General features: G+C 44.7%; 1 protein-coding gene across 1 annotated transcript in view; it reads right to left on the bottom strand.

Moving 5' to 3' along the window:
* Positions 1–20620, bottom strand: part of LOC106837722 (guanylate cyclase soluble subunit beta-2-like) — a 51156-nt gene that overhangs the window by 5322 nt on the left and 25214 nt on the right. Inside the window, exons 8-13 of the mRNA XM_044777211.2 lie at positions 19602–19922; positions 16452–16600; positions 15742–15888; positions 9913–10067; positions 6579–6730; positions 3921–4076 (exon numbers count right to left, since the gene is read on the bottom strand). Coding sequence (XP_044633146.2) covers positions 3921–4076; positions 6579–6730; positions 9913–10067; positions 15742–15888; positions 16452–16600; positions 19602–19922 — 1080 coding nt within the window. The remainder of the gene's footprint in view (positions 1–3920; positions 4077–6578; positions 6731–9912; positions 10068–15741; positions 15889–16451; positions 16601–19601; positions 19923–20620) is intronic.

Raw genomic sequence — 20620 nt, 5'->3', positions numbered from 1 at the left:
AAGTTTGGAGGGATTGGGCAAACCCCCCAGCAGGCAGGACGACTAAACCCTAAACTCAGTCAAGAGAGAGACCCTCGCTGTTACTCCAGAGGAGCAATCGGGAGTCGGTGTAAGAACTCCTCCAAACCAATTTAACCTGCCGTGAACCCAGTCAGCGGACACCTCGGACCATGATTTATAAGGGGGTCACCTCCAGCGAGGAGTCTGGGCTACTTGCCTGAGTGCTGTACGCAGGTCAGCCTGGAATCCATTATCATAATCGCCGGGAGAATCAGTTAGGAGACGAGTTGGAGCAAGCCAAAATTTGAAAAACACATTAACAGTGGTCTGACGAGATGCCAGAAGAGCCTGCCAGCAGGGACAGCTGGAAGGCCAATTTTTTAGTCAATACTGAAAGGTGGTTGCTTAAACATCCGAGTCAACACACTGATTTCTCTCCGACTCAATACTCCCGTTTAATTGCACCGGGGAGTCTCTCCACTGACACAGCTAACACCCAAATACAGAGTGGAGAGAAAGAAAAGCGCATCATTGAAGTGCAAATGAGGTCCTGGGTGCAGCCTGCAGGCCTGGGTCCCGCTGGAGTGTTTCCTATTGCCCTGGCAGATGTTGGCTGGGCCCCGCAGCCGCAGCCATTCGATGAGGCCCCCTTTTTAAAGAGAGCCCAAGGAAGGGGTGAGCATCACATCTCAGCTGGCCCTGTCTATGTGGTGTGCTCCTTGCCACTGCAGCTCCATGGGCTGCCAAGGTTCTGAGATATGTTTCAGGAGAGATGGTCCTTACAGGGGAGAGGGAGGCAGGGGGAGCCTGCTTCCCAAACCCAGAGCCAAGTCACGGGGAAGTGCATGCCCCTGGGGAGGGAGCATGGTTTAACAACCAGGTGGTAACCTGGTGAGGTTGATGGCAGATGAGATCAATGAGGTGAGCCTCAAACGTCCTCGTCCTCTTGTCCTCTCGACTGCCTAGAGATGGGGAAACAGGCAGGTCTCTGAGGCAGCCAGATCCAGCGGCCTAATCTTCCAAGTCCTGACGGGTTTTGGCTACTGATGGAAACACTGTCCCATGATGACACCCACATACGGGCCAGGTGGAATGGCCCCTGGGCTGGAGGTGACAGTGGGGCTCCTACAGTGACCCTCTGCAGCCTTCACCTACCTCAGAGCTAAGCATGACGTTAGCAGATGTAGCCGAAAGCCCATGAGAACCAGGATCTGAACCACCACGAAAAGGCAGACGCTGGGAGCAGGTGACAGGAATCCTTCAAGGCTAAATTCTATGTCTGCTGCCAACCAGCGGTGATAAGAAGACTGTATCCCAAATTACCTGGGGAAGTTGCTGAAAGCAACTTCTGATTTGGTCGGTCTGGGTCTGGGTAGCTATAGCGAGGTCCAATGGCCCAGCTGGCTTTGTCCTCGTTTCTCCAAGCTTCTGGCTCACACCACACAGTGTATCATTCACCTACAGTGTGTCAGCTATTCCTCATTAATACACCTGCTAATCACACCCAACAATCAGAACTCTGTTCAGATGGAGCCCAGAGGATCTGAGAGAAACATGGCTGGGCCACTGTGAAGCCAAGAAGTCCAAATACAGCAGGCTACAACTAGGGAAAACTAGAAGATTATTTTGGTCTGTTACTCAAAGAGATCTCACACGGACGTAGTCTGCCTGAGATAAACAAGCCTGAAGATCCAGTCCTACTTCTTCTACTTCCCAGCTGTGGGACGTTACGTAAATCATATAAGCTTTCTGAACTTCAAGTTTCTTACCTCTGTTATGGGACTAGTCACGTGACTGTTGTATCAAGTGAGATAATGAGGGTAAAATGCCAGGCACAAAGTAGTTGTTCAACAAATACCAGTTCTCCACCCTTTCAGCTTTCCCACCCAAACTGAGCTGGCCTCAGTTTCTCCTTCTCTAGCTGTTGGTGTTGGTTTTCATCAAGGAAAGTAACAATTAGAAAAGGTATAGGGGCCCTGTTAAGAAACTTGTCTCCCACCTCTAAGCAAGATGCCCAGCCCTGTCGGTCTCTCCTGTGGAGGGACCCTCCATGCATCAAAAGTTTGAGAAATGAATTTGTTCACCTCCTTGGAGCATTAGGAGTTCTTAGACCTCCCCTTCTGAGCTGTGTATAGAGCAGCCATTTAGGAATTCTAATGGCAGACGCCTTCTTCCCTTGAATGTTCCTGTGGACTCCAGCAGCTCCTCACATTGCCCCGTGCTTCATGCTCCTAGTTTTTGTGTGTGGATAGGGAAGCTCAAGGCCAGACTGTCCAGGGCTCCTGCCCACCTCTCTAACCTCATCCTCTACTGCTCCCTTTCTCTTCCACCCCTCTCTAGACTCACTGGCCTTATTCTTCTTTAAACGTGTCAAGCTTACATCTGCCTTAGGGCATGATGCTGCCTGGAAGCCCCTACCCCGATAGCCATGTGGATGGCTCTTTCCCTTCATACACGGTTCAGCTTAAATGCTGCTTCCCCAAAGAAGCCTTCATTGGCCCTCTCCTCCATTATTCAGTTTTATTTTCTTAACATTTATCACTAGCTGAAATAATCCTATTTATTTTGTTACATGTTGTCTGTCTTCCACTACTAAAATGCAAGCTGTATGAAGGCAGGGACCCCATGTGTTTCGTTCAACAAGCCTTGAGCATCAACAGATCCTAGCCCAGTACCTCACCTTGACACTCTGTATTCCAGGAGCAGCAACAGTTTTACAAGAAATGTTGTTGTTGTTGAATGAATCTGTGAACATTATAATTCCATACCCTAATAACATTGGATGACTATTTGGGTCTTGAACATTGCCAGAAACATGCAACTGCAGGAAGGTAGGGAGTGGGTAGTGCCTCTGAGTGACGGCAGAAAGCCTGCTGAGAGCTTCCATGTCCCAGAACCCAAGATTCCACCTGACCTTGGATCAGAGCCAGGGAAGCTCTGCTCTGTCTCCTCTCACCAGAACTGAACAGAAAGGTGCCCATCATTCCCTCAACCGCAGATTCTGGAGAATCTGAGAAGCCTTCAGGCATTGGGCCAGTGCCCAATGCCAAGGGCTCAAGTGAGAGTCAACCAAGAGATATTGTCTAATAAAACTAACAATGGCTAAGTTCTTTATATGGATTATTCAGCTGTTCTAACTCTTCACATGGATTGTCTGGTTTGTCTTAAGAAACCGTCTTTCCTTGAGAGATGGTGCACTGCAGCAGACATACGCTACTCCTTGCCTCAAAAGCTTAACTCCATCTGGACCACCTAACATGGGGTTTCCAGAACGAGAGAGTGGCAGTGGCTGCACAAAGCCAGAAAGGACAGGGGGAGGAAGGGCTGCTGCTCTGGCGATTCATTTTGCAGGCCCATCCCTGACCCTTCACCACTCCTTTGTAACCCCATACTCAAACCCCAGCTGTGTCAGCTCTGAGAACGGCTCTTGAGGGAGCTGAATGGCTGGCCAGGGCAGTCAAGCGTAAGAATGAATTGAGAGAAATCTCTCACCCCCACCACCTTCAGGGACAAAGCAGAGAAGACGGTCACTGGGCCTACACTTTGTGGCAATGTCAATGCTCTGAGGTCTTTATGAGGGACCATATGGTGGAAATAGTGAGGAGGCACTCCTCATTAATAGGTGGCACGCTACTGACAGCACCACGTCCACAGAAAATTCATTTTGTACATCCTAATAAGTTTTTCTGAGAATTAGAGATTCTTTTGGAGGAGGGCATAAAGGGCCTTTTCAGAATGAAGGGCCCCCTGGGACACTTGTGGTGGGGAGGTGGGTGGGTTGGGGAGCATTAAACAAAAAAGCTTATTCAAAATACAGTGAGCAACCAGCAGAAGCATCATGCCCTAGAGCCCCAAGCTCCACCTGTGCTATCCCTTTCTGGCTCTTTCCCATCCCCCATAAGGCACACCTCTGAACCCACCAATTCTCTTCTCATGCAACGCAGAGCTGGGAGTCTTTGTAACGGATCTTGTGTCCTCACTGTCTGCTACATCACTCTTGGGGAGCACCTTCCGGCTGTCCGCGTACCTCAAGACTGCAACAGGTTTGCTGTCTCGACTTCCTTGAGCACTTGCTTCTGCAAAAAAGCACGAGGGGCCGAAAAGTAAGAAGGTTCGTGCAAGCAGGCTTCATGAGCGGTAGAGGTGGGGGGCCTTCGATGCATCGGAACATCACCGGCCCCTTGGGCCTCTCACCCATGAGGGCACGGAAAGGACACAGCTTAAGTCCCCTCGCCCTGCACTGCTGCGGTCTAAGACATAGCTCTTGGCGCTGGCTGCATGTTCGAATTCCCTCAAGTGCATCTCCTCAGTCTCCCTCCCGGGCCTCCCCCAAATCATCCAAAGAGCCAGTGAATGTGTCCCACGGGAGATAATCTGAGGGAAGAGGCCAATTTGAGAAGAGCATTAGCAGGCATGTTAGTGTTTCTGTATCCCCCTCTGCCATCCCTGGCTTTGAAAGACTCCATCTTGCTGTGGGAGAAAGTCCCTTGGCTCCTGGAGGTTAATGGGGTCACATTCTCAAGCCACTTAAACATGTAGGAACCAGTGTCAGCATGGGGTCTCCCCTGAGGGGTCCTGGCCTTCCTGTTCCTGCTGAAGCTGCCAGCGCTGTGTTCCATGAGGATAGGAGGGGCAGGCAGAGAGAGGCAGACACCTGCTTCCCCAGAGCCTGACAGCTGAGGCTCTGCACAGGAAATCCTAGGCTGATGGGGAAAGAGGCAAGGGAAACATAAAGAAGGACAAAAAAAAAAGAGGCCAAGACCCCTCTTCTGGGATCCACACCCAGGGCTGTGCTGTTTCTCTGCATAGAGATACCTGGCCAAGTGGGTAGGGCTGGGGGCTGTCATCAGCCCGGAGGAAGGAGTGATTCTCCTCTAGGATAAGCCATGCCTGGGGGCTACCTGCCAAAGGGATGCCTTTTCTCAGTTTGCAAGGAGACACTGTTTAGGCTCTAGGAGGGCCCCCCCCCCCCCCACCCCACTGCCTCTTTCCACATCCTTTCTTTCTCCTCTTTCTTAGCATCCAAGTGGAGATCTTCAGTTGAGACACTTACTCATTTTCTACTCTGGGTTGTTTATCTTTTGTTTCCAGCTCAGAACTGGAAGTAGATTAGATGCTACTGACCCTGACCCTGTTTTGGAATTCTGTTTCTCAAACTGGATGGTTTTGGAACCCCATGCAGGGAAAATGAGAGAAAATAGTATCAGGTTTGGGTGAGGCACAACTTCTGAGCAAGATTCTGCCCTGTCCTGGTGCTAAAGCCTTCAGCTCTGCCTTCCTCTCTCCCACAGTCAAGGGGCAAAACACCTACCTCCCTCTCTACTTTGTCTATTTCTGATAACAAAGAAAAGAAAAGGAAAAACTGTCTGTTTACCCCTGTCTAGCAGCCCTCCGTACTGTGGGGAGGACATGGTGGGGGGAAGCAGTGATGGTGGGCGAGGCACCCAGAGCCTAGACATTCAGGGGCCGCAAACTCTCATGAGGGTGATTCCTGGTATTTATCAGCTAAAGTTATTTCTAGTTTTTAATTTAGATCTTCCTATTTCAGTGTCTCCATCAGTAAATTGTGGCCCAAACCAATCACAGCTCTCAAGGACAATAAGGTGAGCTGATAATTAGAATGAAAGCACTATGAAAACAATTTTACAAGTTCTTCAAATACCCATCTCTCCCTTGGTACAGCCCCACTTCAAAAAATAGTAAGCATAATTCATGTGTCCCAAAGGGACATCCTGCATATATTAGCTATGTAAACAAGGAACCTCTGGATTTAGAGATTTTCCTTTCCAGGCCCCTGGAGCAGCTAAAGATTAACTCCTGTCAGAATGAATACATTTCCTTCTCCAGTTTGCTTCAGAGCTTCAGGAAAGTTTGCCTCTTGCTACTGAGTTTCCCCCTCAGGTCAGCATTTCCCAGCATTGACCAGGCCGGTTGTTGAGGGGCCCTGACCGCATCGGGTGGATGGCTCTGCCTTGACGCTGATGGAGACCTTGCTGTTGGATTCCAGCTGCTGCTTTTTTTGAGCGCTGTGTGCCAAATGGTGATCCCTGGTTCGGCTTAGCACTAGATTGTTTTACCCTAAACTCAATCTTGTCATTCCTGCAGTTGGGTGAGTCACAGAGTTTGTACTGATTCCCAGTTTTGGAAGCCAGCAAAAAATGAGGAAGATGGAAGGTTCCAGTGGGTGAGAAAACCCTGTTCTGGAGCCTCCTCGGAGGCTGAGAAGCAGAGAGAGACTCTGAAATCATCCCCTAGCCGCAGGAGAGGCTAATGGAAAAAGCCCCTTTCTTGGACAAGGAATAACCTTGAAAACGAATGCATGAGAGACCCTTTAGGCTGGATCCATCAGCCCAGCTCAGGAAACACCATAACAGCCAGGATGCAAGAGAAGAGCGTTCAGGGCAAAATGGTTGAGCTGATCCTCAGGAGCTTTCACTGAATGGAAGGTAGCAGCTTGGTGGGGGTGGGGATGACACCTGTGTTGACCCTGCAAACCCAAGGACCACTCTAAACACACGCAAAGTTGTTAGTGGAAAAAATATTCAACGCTAATGATCAGGATTCTCTTTTTCACTTACCCTTGTGATCAAGCAGAGTTTGAGGTCTCCCCATGATCTCATCCTCTGACGCATTCAAGTTCTGGATCAGAAAGTACGTGGTCATCTTCCCTTTACCTTTCACTTCAATTTCACCCCTCTCAATGATCTCAAACCCTTGATTTTCCAGGGCTCTGCACAGAGAAAAAAGTGCACCAGATGTCAGAGACTGAAGGTCTGAAACTCGAGAGTTGGCTGCAATGTTAAGAATGATAGAAGAGGAGAAGTCTGGGACACAGGACACCCAGGAGGAGGGGGCCTCCGAGACATCAGCTGGGGCCTGCTGAGGGGGACAAAAAGGCGTGAAGCTCAGACATTATGAACAGGGTGCCAAAGGCAGAGAGAGAACACAGGGGACCCACCAAAACCCTGTGCCCTGTCACCACCTTTTCTCCTCCAACACAGCACTCATCCCCACAGCCGTCATGCTTCTACAACCATGTCCTCAATGCCCCTGTGTGCACCATCCCCGCATGCTTCTGAAACAGGAGGCTCCTTGCATATCAGCTCTCTTCTTTCCATCTTCCCTGAGCTCCTGAAATAGCCTACAGTTGTCATCATGCTCATCCTAACTACCCAAGCTTCTCCATGACTTCTGGCTGCCAAGGGACCCAAGAAGAAGAGTATAGGGAGGGGATCATGAAAAGAGACAGATATGGGATGATTATGAAATGATTACTTTTTTGTTTATTTACTGGCAGCTGAGAGATGTTGGAGAAAAACCATAGGACCATGTAGACGAGCAATGCTTCAACTTCATGGTCAGCTGCCTCAACTGGGTCTCAGCACTTCGTCAACCTTCCCTTGTCATTGGTTGGTTTCATGGAGATTTCAGACCTTCACCACACTCCTCACATGTCCCGACCTGGCACCTGCTCCCCTCACTCTCAAGTTGCTGACTCTGCCTCCTACTTAGTGACCTGATTCATCTACAAAAGTATAACCATTTTAGGTGAGATGCTGTAACTTCTTACCCCATTGACCACACTCACCCTTCCCCCAACCTCAGGGGATGGGGTGTCTTGCTCAAGGACACTCCCTTCCCACCTCCCTGGGCCCTGGCCCCATCGGCCACTCCCTCTCTTTGTCTTCAGCTTCCTCTCCATTTGCATGCCCCCTCAGCCTACTAGCACGGTGAGGTCTCTTCCATCCGAAATAGAAGGAAAGAACCTCTCACTTGATTATCTCCTGCTTTAATCCCATACAAACGCTCTCTTCCTTTTATTCTTCAACCCATAATCAGTGTCTATGCCCAACATTCTACCACAACCACTCCGATAATGTCCCAAAAAGCTCTAGTGAATATTTTTCAGTCCTTGTTCCTATATTTGACAATTTTGTTCAATTCTTCCTCCCTAAAAATATCCACAAGGGTGATTCTCACTTTGAACTCTGCTGTATTTTTTCTATTTCTTCTGCCCCTTACATGGGCTCCTCTTCCTCCCACTGCCACCTAAATGTTAATTCTGCCCAGGATTCTGTTCTCTTTCCACTGTTCTTCTTACACTGCGTCCTTCCCCACATGATCTCATCAATTCTGTTGGCTTAATTACCACCCATATGTTGCTGACTCCAAGTTTAGCTCCCCAACCAACAACTTGACTCCAAATTTCATCCATTCATTTAATGGCACCTCTACTTAGAGGCTCCACAATTCCTTTGAATTCAACATGTCCAAACCTGAATTCATTGTCTGCCCCTATGAATGGAATTCCTCTTGCTTGCCCTATCTCAGATGGTGATGTCACCATTCAGGTCCTAGTCACCCAAGATGGAGATCCGGGAGACATTCAGAGCTCCTCCCTCCTCCTCACCCCCCATATCTAGTAATTACCAAGTTTAGCTGATTTTACTTTCCCCCAGATTTCCACTAACAAATGTTCTGGTTCAAACCAAACTCCTAACAAGTCTTCTCTTTCTCATTTCCTGATGCTCAAATCTGTCTTTACAGGGTCTCTAGAGTGGTCAGTGTCAAACAGGACTCTACCTTGTCATTTTCTCCAATCTCACACTTCTTAAGGGCTCTTTGTCACCTGCGGTGTAAGCCCTGGCCCTTCAATAGGGAACACAGCTCTCACTGCTTTCTGCTTCCTATTTTCCAGTCCAGCAAAGCTAGATTGCTTGTGGTGCTCTGCACTTCTTCTACATCTGTGCTGTTCTGCTTGTTTTGCACTCCAATACCTTGGTTTTGGCTAAATCCTACTCTAGAACTCCTTGTTCAAGATTCAGCTCAGGAATCTCTCCTCTGCAGAGAATTCTGTTACTAGGTTAGGCACCCTTGCCCAGGCTCCTGTAACACGGGCTAGAATTCCCTCAGCCATGGGAGCACAGTGGCTAAAAAGTGGACTCTGAGCCTGTCCTCCTGGGTTGTATCCAGGCTCTTTCCTTCCAAGCCTACTGGTGACCTGAGGCAAGTTATTAACTTTTTAGTGCCTGATTTATTCTCATCTGTAGATAAGAATAACAATAGTTTATCTTCCTAGAGTTGTTGCAATAGTAAATGAACTAACATATGTAAAAGAGCTTAGAACAGAATGTGGCCTATTGTAAATTTCAAGAAACCGTAAGTATTGTTTTATACATATCTTAAACACACTTTAAAAATAATGATCTGTATGGGGGCAGCCAGTGGAGCAGTGGGTAAGTTCACACACTCCCCTTCGGCGGCTGAGGGTTCACCAGTTCAGATCCTGGGCGTGGACCTACACACTACTTATCAGGCCATGCTGTGACAGGCATCCCACATATAAAATAAAGGAGGATGGGCACAGATGTTAGCTCAGGGCCAATCTTCCTCAGCAAAAAGAGGAGGATTGGCAGTGGATGTTAGCTTAGGGCTAAACTTCCTTAAAAAAAATCTGCAAATATTTCTTTCTTCTTCCACTAGACAAAGGGTCAGCAAGCTTTTTTGTAAAAGACCAGACAGTAAGTATTTTTGGCTTTGGAGACCATACAGTCTCTATCATAACTACTCAACTCTGCCTTTGTAACATGAAAGCAGCCCTAGATAATATATAAATAAAGGAGCACGGCTGTGTTCTAATACAATTTGATTTACAAAATCAAACAGCAGACTGAATTTGGCCTGTGGGCTGTAATTTGCCAATTCCTGCACTAGATCACATGCTCCTTAAGAGCAAAAGCTATGTTATAGTAGAGGCTCAACAATATTTATTGTCTGACACAATGTCTTCTGTACGCGAGGGTGGCATGGAACACAGGTTCCCTCCACTACCCTCATCCCATGGCTGCCAGGCCCTCTATACGTTCTGGAAGGAGAAAGGCCAAAGGAAACCAGGAATAAATGAATGACTACCTGTAGGTGGTGGGGCTGAGGTGCACTTTGTTGGGAAGCCCATGACTTTCCATCCTAGAAGCTGTGTTCACAGTGTCACCAAACAAGCAGTAGCGTGGCATCTTGTCCCCCACGACACCCGCTAAGACTGGTCCTGTATGGATCCCCACTCTGATCTGCAGAGAGAGAACTTCACTGAAAAGGGACCATCAAATACTCTCGCTTTTATTTTTAAATTAAGGTATAATTTACATAAAATAAAAAAGATAGATCTTAAGTGTTTAGCTCCATGAATTTTGACAAGTGCATTTATCCTTGTAGCCACCATCCAAAATAAAATATAGACTACTTCCATTACTTTGCAAAATTATCTTGTGCCCTTTTGCAGTTCAGGTCCATCCCTCTCTGCAGAGGTAACCACTTTCTTATTTTTTTACCAAAGCTTAATTTTCCTGTTCTAGAACTTCACATAAATTGTATATCTTCATACTATATGCGAAGGATATAGGTATATCCTTCGCATATAGTAAGTATATCCTCTTTTGTATCAGGCTTCATTTATCCAAAAATAATGTTTTTGAGATTCATTCATATTGCTGTATGTATCAGTTGTTTATTCTGTTGCTGAATACTATTCTATTGTAAGAATATATCACAATTTATTTGTCTAGTCTTCTCTTTATGAACACTTAGGTTATTTCCAGATTGGAGCTGTTGTGAACATTCTCATACATATCTTTTTGTGGACATACATTTTCATTTTTCTTAGGTATGTACCTGGAAGTGGAACTTCTGGGTCAAAAAGTGGGTGTATATTTAATGTTACAAAAAATCTTGCCCAACAGTTCTCCAGTTTGAACCATTTTACATTCCTATCAGCAATGTGACACTTCCAGTTGTTCCACATTCTCACCATCATTTGGTCTTCTGGTGGGTGCAAAATGATATCCTATTGTGGTTTTAATTTGCATTTCCCTGATGGCTAATGATGTCAAGGACATTTTCACACACTCATTGTCCATTCATATATCTTCTTTTCTGAAAAGTCTGTTCAAGTTTTTTGCTCATTTTAAAAACTGGGTCATTTATCTTTTATTGTTAATATCTAGGAGTTCCATATATATTTGGATATGTAATATATACGTATTACAAATATTTTTCCCAGTGAGTTTGTATATTTATTTTCTTTAACAAGCAGAGATTTTAAATTTTGATGAATGTGTTAGCTTGCTGGAGCAGCCATAACAACATACCACAAACTCATGGCTTAAATAACAGAAATGTACTTTCTCACAGGGCTGGAGGCTGGAAGTCCAAGATCAAGGTGTCAGCAGGTTTGGTCTCTCCTGAGGCCTCTCTCCTCGATTTGCAGATGGCCGCCTTCTCACTGTGCCCTCACAGGGTCTTTTCCCTGTGTGTGTGCATCCCTGCTATCTCTTTGTGTATCCAAGTTTCCTCTTCTTGTAAGGACACCAGTCAGATTGCATTAGAGGCCACCTGACAGTCTCATTTTAACTTACTCACTCTGTTAAAGGCCGTATTTCCAAATAAAGTCACATTCTGAGGTACTAAAGCTTAAGGCATCAACATATGAATTTCACGGGGAACACAATTTGGCTCATAACAATGAAATTTATCACTTTTTTTCTTTCATGGGTAGTGCTTTTGGTGTCCTATCTAAGAAATCACTGCTTATCCTAAAGTCATGAAAGTATTCTCCTATATTCCCTTTCAAGAATCTTTATGATTCCAGTATTTATGTTTAGGTCTGTGATACATATCAAAATTTTTTTTTTGCTTTATCTCCCCAAATCCCCCCAGTACATAGCTGTATATCTTAGTTGCAGATCCTTCTAGTTGTGGCATTTGGGATGCCACCTCAGCGTGGCCTGACGAGCGGTGCCATGTCCGCACCCAGGATTCGAAGCAGTGAAACCCTGGGCCGCTGCAGTGGAGCGCGTGAACTTAACCACTCGGCCACGGGGCCGGCCCCTCAAATTAATTTTTACGTGTGGAGTGAGGTGGGATTGAGGTGCATTTTTCTCTCCATATGGGTGTTCAATTGTAACAGAATCATTTCTCAAAAAAGGGTTCCTTCTTCCACTGAATTGATTTGGTGCCTTGGTCAAAAATAAGCTGGCCTTAAATATGTAGTCTATTTCTGGACTATCTTCACTGCTCCAGTGATCTATTTGTCTATCCTTCTGCCATTCCCACCCTGTCTTTATTACTGTAGCTTTACAATAAGTCTTGAAATTAGTTTGTATAAGTCTTCCAGTTTTGTTATTTTCCAAAATTTAGAACTAGGTTTATATAGTTTGCTTTTATTTTTTGTGCTTAGTATATAAAGAGTCAACTAATTTTTGCGTATTGTCCTTGTATCCTGTGGCCTGGGTAAACTCGCTTACTAGATCTGGTGGTTTACTGAAGTTTGTTAAGGTTTTCTAGGTGCACCATTATTTGGTTGGTGAAGAATGATTATTTCCCTTGTTCCTTTTCAAATTTATGTCTTATATTTCTTTTTCTTCACTTTTTGCACTGAGTAGTGCTTTTGGTTATTTGACTAGAAGTTCTTATCTTTGTATTTATCCTGTTTTAATTTGCTAAGCTCTTGGATATGAAGGTTGATATCTTACATCAATGTTGAAAATTCTCAACCATTTTCTCTTCAAATATTTCTTCGGACCTATTGTCACTCTACTCTCCTAAGACCCCAGTTCCACATATGGTGGTCCATTTGATACTGTCCTACAGATCTAGGATGCCCTATTCCATTTTTTTTCATGCTGTTTTCTTCTTTGTGTTTCAGTTCAGATAATATCTATTGCTCTGTCTTCAAAGTCGCTTATCTTTCTTCTACCATGTCTAGTCTTTTTTAAGCCCATAAAATAAATTCTTTATTTCTGATATCCATTACCCTAAGATAGATAAATAAATAGATAGACAGACAGACAGGAAGATAGATGAAGATATAGTGTGTGTGTATTACCATCTGTTTAAACTTGTCATTCCTCTTTTCCAGTAGATCCTTTAAAATATTTATCATACTTATTTTAAAGACTCTGACTGATAATTCCAACATGTAGGCCATCTCTGGAACTGCTTCTATTGACTATTTCCTCTCTTGGCTATATACCTTACCACCATTTTCTTGTTTCTTCTTGCATCTTGCATTTTAAATTATTTACTTGTATGTCCCATATTGTGTGTAAAAGTCTACAGTTCTTTACAGTAAATGACAGTACAGTACAGAGGCTGATAATATTTATCCCTCAGAAAAGTTCACACCCCTTCTTCTGTCAGACTGCTAGAGTGGAGACTGAGTGAATTAATCTGTATTTGAGTTGCATCTGGGCATCTTCCAGAAATATTGCTAGATTCCAGGCAGCACTGATTTCAAATATTATAAAGGCAAGATCAGGGCTTTCTGTCCAGCAGGGCTTGGGAGCTGAGCACAGCAGAACTCTGAGAACCTCTTTATGCTTTACAGCTAAGCTGCCAGCTTTCTGAATTGTGGAAGATCTCTTTCTGCTTTACAGACCAACAGTGAGACTTTTGAGGATCTCCTTGCTCTTCAGTCCCACCTGGCTTTCTGTACCTTCAGAGATTTCTCTCTGCTCCCAGAATTTCAAAGCATCATTGTAGTGCACTTGGTGAAAGCCAAGAGTACCTCAGAGGGATTTCTCTCAGTTCCTTTACTCTAACACCACTCTTCCATGGGCCACTGCCTTGCATTTGGGGAAGGCCCCATATACCTCAGGGGCTGGGAGCTCTCTCACCTCTCTTCTCCTGTCTCTAGCCTTTGCTAAATAACCCCATGCACTTGGTGAAAGCCTATGGAAAAGAATTGGTAGATGAGTACAGACTCTGTGGCTAGGCCTTATCAAAGACAGGATCTTTGGGATTCTAACCTGTCACTCCAGCCCCAAGGTGTCCATTAAAAGTTCCCTAAAGTTTAGACTGATTTCTTCTTACCCTCACCTCTGGTGGATTACTTCTCCTTTGCCCTACTCGGGATGAATGTAATTATGGGTGTCTTCTCCTTGAAAGGGCTTGTCTCTTTCTAGAATTGAGTTCATTTCTATTTCTTTGCTCTCTGATGGATTATTTTTAAAAACTACTAGTATGGGAACAGAAGTCCCCTGCAGCTTTCTATATCCTAACCAGATGTACTTGTCTTTTGGTCTTTTCATGCTAGATTTTCTCCTCCCTGAAATAAGATTATAAATTCCTCTAGGAAAAGGAGTATCTCAATATTTCTCTGAATCCTTCAAAGCACCTAGTGATAGTGTCTCATGCGTAGTAGGACCTCAGTAAATGTATATTAATGAGTATAAGGATGAAATAATAGAAGATCTAGGGTATAATTTAAATGTAGAAATGGCAGCATGATTCCTTTATTCCTTTAAGAGAGAAAAAGTTTTCAGTCCTTTCCCTTACTTCCTTAAATAAACCCACAGGATATGCTGTTTCTGGTAGATATTTAATGATTCTCACAACAATGTCCCTATTCTTATCCTAGAATTAATAGCCTCTTTTCCTGTTTTCTTCTCAGTAAATCCTCCACAAGATTTTCCAGGAATTCATTGTTTAATGTCATTCTTATTGGTGCAGCATTATTTACATCTCTGTTGCTATGCCTCTTTCACACACTCACACACACATACGCTCTTTCTATTTACACAACAGTATATTTTCAATTATTTTTTTCCAGTGGCTTACATAGAGTCCTTTAACTGAAACACTTATCTCTTATCTGACCTTCTTGTCTCTACTCCCTCATTAGCTCCCATCTTGATTTTTCATTTCTTACATTGGGAGTTACATTCAACAGATGTATCTGTGTGTTTACAACAAGCCAGGCATTGTGGACATGTTGTTCTTGTGACTACCTAAGGCCAGCTTTTACTCAGAAGTCTGCAGTGGACACAATAACCAGGACCTGCAATATTTCTCAGCTTCTAAATCATGGTGGTGAGGGCGGGTATAGCACATTTTTCAGAATCTCCTGCATAGGGCTTTTAATTTAGAAAAATCATATTCCATCTTACAATGCCTTTGGCTATTTAGTTCATTTTGAAGATTGGACTGACAGGAGCAGAGAGGGAGTATATTTTAAAAGGCAGAGACATTGCTGTAAGCCATCTTAGGGTGGTTAGGGTCTGCTGAGCAGACAGAAGAGGGCACCTACTTTTCATCTCTAAATTTGTCCAACTTTTATAGTGTGAACAAACTTCCATACTTGGAAGAGTAGCTTCCTGTGAGAAAGGCGAGCAGATGTCTCGATAATGGCCACGTAGTGGAAGGAAAGCTATTCTGAATATCTTATGGCACCATGGTGTCTAGCCTGCTGGCTGGAGGCAGTTTCACACCTCAGCTGAGTTCTGAACCTGTCAGACGGCGCATTGGATACACAATTTCCGTAAGCGGAGAAAAGTTGGCTGTTTAGTAAACCTGGACCACTTGTTGAAATGCTTGAAAAAACACGCAGGAATTACAAAATTCCTGGCTTTCAAGATGGATTGAGCCCTACAAAGTAAATGAGGAGACATGCTCAGCACCATCCTAAGTTACGGACAAAGGAAGAATGAGAACCGTATATGTACGATAAATCTCATGAGAATCTCGAGCTATAAAACCTCTTCTGAAATTTGAGAGAAGTTAGAACAATAATATCTTAATATCTCTATTACTTAGGAACATATGCAAGAGAGGAAAAGGCTTGGGAGAAATTACCCATTTTAATTACTGTAATATATCCAGTAATCATCAGAGCAGCCTAATACACAGAATTCTCTTTTTTGTGTGTGAGAAGGTTGGTATTGAGCAAAGTGCTCAGTTGCTTTCTACCTGGATGGGCTCTCCAGTAACAGGATTCATCACTTCTTTTGCAGAAATTCTCATCCCCAAGGCAAAATTGGCCACTCTTTGAGCATGGCTTCCAGTAGGCACCGGTACACCCCCTACCACCATATAAGCATCTCCTATTGTTTCCACCTGCAAAAGAAAAAGAAAGGTATTCAGAAAGTTTCCTTAATGCACTAAACATATCATTAAATACTTTTGTAATTTTCCACATAGTGTCAGCAGGACCATATTAAAGCTGGTGATTGTTTGCTACGGGTGTGAGGAGTGTGAGGAAGGAGGTAGAAGGAAAATGTCTCAGAAAACAACCAAGAGAGAGCAAAAATGCCTTCTGCTTTGGGCAGAAACAAATCCCAGAGAAGATGAAGCTGCTGGGGTAGTCATGTGATGGTATACATCAGATGTATATGGTCTGCATTAGACTTGCTGCTGAAATTGGAAAGAGAGAACCACTCCCTGGGAAGACAGTGTTTGCTCCTCAGAAGCATCTTAGCACTGGGTGTTGGCAAAGGATTCCTAAAAAACTAAAATTCCTGAAATACCCCCAATTCTCTTTTATCTCTTCCTCTACACCCCACTCCCATCCACACCAAACCCCAGACCAGTGAAGAGAGAGGCAAAGAAAGGCCCATAACAGAGTGCCTGCCCTGCCTGAGTGCACTGTGACGTACACCCCACGGTGTGCAAACACCTACTTTGTAGACCTCGTGGACACTGGTCAATCTGTCAAACTTGGAGTACATTGAATTCAGCATATTCACTATTTGGATAGGTTCGCAGGCAGCACAGATGTTAGTAAATGTCACCACATCGCTAAAAAGGATTGTACAGGTTTTAAATTCTCCTGCAACAGAAACCAAGTGTCAGTGACAGCCAAGAATATGGAATAATAATTCTATGAATTCTGAATTCAAGTGCCCCTTGGGAACCAAATCTGACCGTGCCTTGGGAAAAAGGAGCTGGATGCCATTCCCCATTCACTATTCACCCAACAGACATTTATTGAATGCTTGTCGTGAGCTAGTCATCATGCTAGGAGACCATATAAAAGCAGACAGGACCCCACTCTTAAGGAGCTCCCAGTCCAGAGAAGGAGACAGAGGAGTAAACAAATACTCTGTAAGATGTGATGAGGTCTGTGGGATGACAGACATGAGTTGAGTGGTCACTGGCTCACAGAGAAGTCCCTGGCAGGTGGGCCAAGGCACAGCCTCAACTACCGGAGACCCAGGGTCAGGGTTGATGGAGACTGGTCACCATGAAGTGACGAGTTCCCTGTCTCTGTACAGAAGGGAAGCCGCCATATCCTCCACATGCCCTGCTAACTCATCTGGCTGCTTCCACTCTTGCCCCCGCTTTTGCTAATTTCCATATAGGAGCCAGATGATCTGTTTAAGTCAGATCCCTGCCTCCTCTGCCTCAAATCTTCCACGACTTCCGTCACACTTAGAATGAAACACAAAACCTTATCATGGCCTAGAAGGGGCCCCCTCTGTCCACACCACCTCTCTGACCTCATGTCTCCACTCTCTCCCTCCGGCTTACTCCATTCCCGCCACACTGGCCTTCTTGGGGTTCCTCCAGCATATTAAGTGCTTAAGGCCTCTGCACCTGCTGTTTCCTCTGCCTGACACACTCTTTTCTTAAATATCCAAAGGGCTCTTTCTCTTACGTCTCAATTGTAACCACCTCAGTGAGAACTGTGCTCACACTCTATCTAAAACAACAGTCCCCAGATCTCTATCCTCTTAGCCTGATTGCTGCCCTCTGCCCCATAAGATGTATGTGGCATGATATTTTATATGAGATTGTTTATTTGGTTGCTGTCTGTCTCCCCACCGAGATATAAGCTCCATGAGATGGAAGGCTGTTTTGATCTCTGCTGTATCCCCACCATCTAGAGCAGGGCCTCGCATGAAGTAGATGCTCATTAATACTTGTTGACTGACGGAATGGATGACTCCTTGAACACAGCTGGGTGCCTTCTGTATTATTTATACCTCTGATAATAATCTCCCCTTTGTGTAACTGTGTCTTCCCCTGGCCCACCATTCTCTCTTCATATTCTTCCTATTTTTCTGATCTCCTTGTTTTCACTGGCTTTTTTCCCTTCTTAAATAACAGGTGTTCCCTAGGGTTCAATACCCAAGCCTCTTCTTACCTCATGCTCCCTATATGATGTTAGCCATCATTTATGGAGATTAACCACCACCTATGCTGCCATAACTCCCAGATTGGTAGCTCTATCCTAGAACTTCCCATTGAACTCTCCCTACAATTCCTAACTACCTGTTGGTCATGCTATGTGGAGTATTCCACAGGCATTTCAAACTAAACAGTTCTGAAACTGACCTTACCCTCCTGCCCTCAAGGCTGCTCTTCTTTCTGGTTCTGTCTTAGGATAAAGCATCACATCTTTCTGCACTAGAAACCTCACATTCATCGCTGACTCCTGTCTCTTCCCTTCCGCATCTTATCAGTAATGAGATCCTGCTGATTCCTACTCATGCTGCCTTGATTCAGGACTTTACCATCACTCAACCGCACTTGAGCTCAGTTCCCTGCACTGTGTTCACTACATCCGTTCCCTACGCTGCAGCCAAAATCATATTTATAAAGCTAATTGCTTCCTTCCATTATAAGAAAAAAAAAACTTCCATGAATCCCCACATCTAAAATAAAAGACAACTTCCTTTTCCATGTAATTCAGATTCATCACTTATTACTGGAGCCTCATCCTTCCTGCCCAGCCTCCAGAGGCACCACTTTACCGTGCACCCCATGTTCTGGGGACAATGCATTGCAGTGTTTATCTTCACACTGCCTCACCTTTGTGCTTGTTATCCCCTTCTGCTGAAATCCTTTCCCTTCTTTTTTTGCTGAAATTAGACTCAAGGCCCAACTCAAGAGCGTATGCTTTATATAAGCTTTCACAGTCCCAACCTGCCCCATTTCTTTCTCTTCCAGTGTCTATTTATTATTAATTTCCCTGTCATCTGTGTTTCCACAGCACCTTCTGTGGTAGAAAGAATATGAATGTTGGTGTTAGATGGACTTCTGATTGGTTTCCAGCTCTTTTCCTCATAAACTAAAGTGAATGTAAATTTGCTTGGCTGTTGTGGATAATAACACCTCCCTCATAGAAATGTTCATAAAATTAAATGAAATAGCACATGTAAAATGTCTGACACAGATCCTGGCACAATCCTTGCTCTTTAATGCACGTTAGTTTCCTTTCCTTTGGCCTCCTCCACCCCCATTAATTTATTCTGTATATATCTGTCAAACCCACAAGACTATGAACTCCTTTGGGTCCCCAAGACCTGGGACAACACCCTGGCATTGAGTAAGTTCTCTATGCCTTTCTGGTGAATGAACACTCCCCATGACAAATGGAAAGTGAGTTCAGAGTAAACATGGCATTCTTCCCTCCAGAAATAGCTTCCTCTCCTAGAATGGTCCTTAGAGGCACCCCATGATTTATATAAGGTGCAGGTGTATCATTTCCAGTTACAGTGAAGAACCCTATTCATGGTCACTGAGCAAAGAGGCCAGTCTCAAGATACAGCTTTAAATTCTTAGAGAATGTAATATATGTGTGTGCAGATGACAGGCACTTTTATTAATCTATATTTCACTCCTGTATTATTTTTATTATTCTCAATGTAGAGAGAAGAAAACTGAGGATATACAGCTTATGTAATTAGCCCAAGAACATGTCGCTAACAAGGCATGGAGCCAGAACCCAAACCCAGATCTGTCTGATTTCAGAGCCTGTGGCCCTAACCACTGAGATGCACTGCCTCCTGCTCTGAAATCCCTGTGAAGGGAAAGGAAGGCCCTACCTGCCGCAACCTTTTTGCCCTCCTTCAGCTGGTTGGCCACATGTTCAGGCAGCATGGCATAAAGCAAGGTCTCTGTTTTCTTCTTTTCTATGGTCAAGTGCTTGGAGAGGACCGGCAGCTCCTCCTTCTTCCTCTCCAGCTGGTTGGACAGCTCAATCTCAGACAGTCGCTGCTGGTTCAGGAGGATGAGATCCCTGGTGGTGTCGTGGGGGGCGATATCAGAAAGATACATCTTGTGCGCCTCCAGCTCTTGCAGCCTGCGGAGCTTCGGGGAGCACATGTATATCATGCACCACATGGACTCCATCCAGATCATCTGGCCTTCCCACCACGGAGAGAAACGCGACAATATAGCATGTCACCAACAGGAGATGATATCAACTTGCCAGGTCATCACCCACACAATATGACTTTCTGTCCACTGCACAGCCTGTCCTTCCCTTGTAGCCAAATTTCTCGAACGTTATCTATACTTTCTGTCTCCACTCACTCATCTCCCTCTCTCTCCACAATGGCTCTCTCCACAGCTGCTTTTCTTACTTTGAGGTGGCTCCCGTCTGTGGCCTCCAAACTGCCTGCTGCAACACAAGCCTGGCAGCCTTTTCCTTCCTCAGCCCTTCTGCTGTTGGATGGCATGACGTAGACTCTCCTCCCTGAAATCTCGATTCTGGGGTCTTCCCTGACGCTGCTTTCTCCCTGAGATTTCCCCTACTTCTTTCAATTACACTTTTAGGGTTTTTTCGGTCCATTCCTTAAATGCTGGTATTCCCCAGTATTCTGTTCTGATATTCTTCTCTTTGAGCATTCCACAATTGCATCTTAAACCATGCTAACAATGAATCTGAATTTCCAGAGGAAACCTCGCTCCCCGGACTCAAGATGCGTATTTCTTTAAAAATAGATATGTTCATTATTTTATTATAAAAGTAATACACATTCATTGCAGAAAAGGAAAAAAAGGGGAAGAAAATAATAAAACCACCCACAGTCATACCACATAGATAATTACTATTAGTATT

The sequence above is a fragment of the Equus asinus genome, chromosome 11 (assembly GCF_041296235.1).
Source record: "Equus asinus isolate D_3611 breed Donkey chromosome 11, EquAss-T2T_v2, whole genome shotgun sequence".
In the NCBI taxonomy this organism is placed as follows: Eukaryota; Metazoa; Chordata; class Mammalia; order Perissodactyla; family Equidae; genus Equus; species Equus asinus.
Note: the sequence above shows the minus strand (reverse complement) of the source record. Positions and strands in the feature narration are given on the sequence as shown.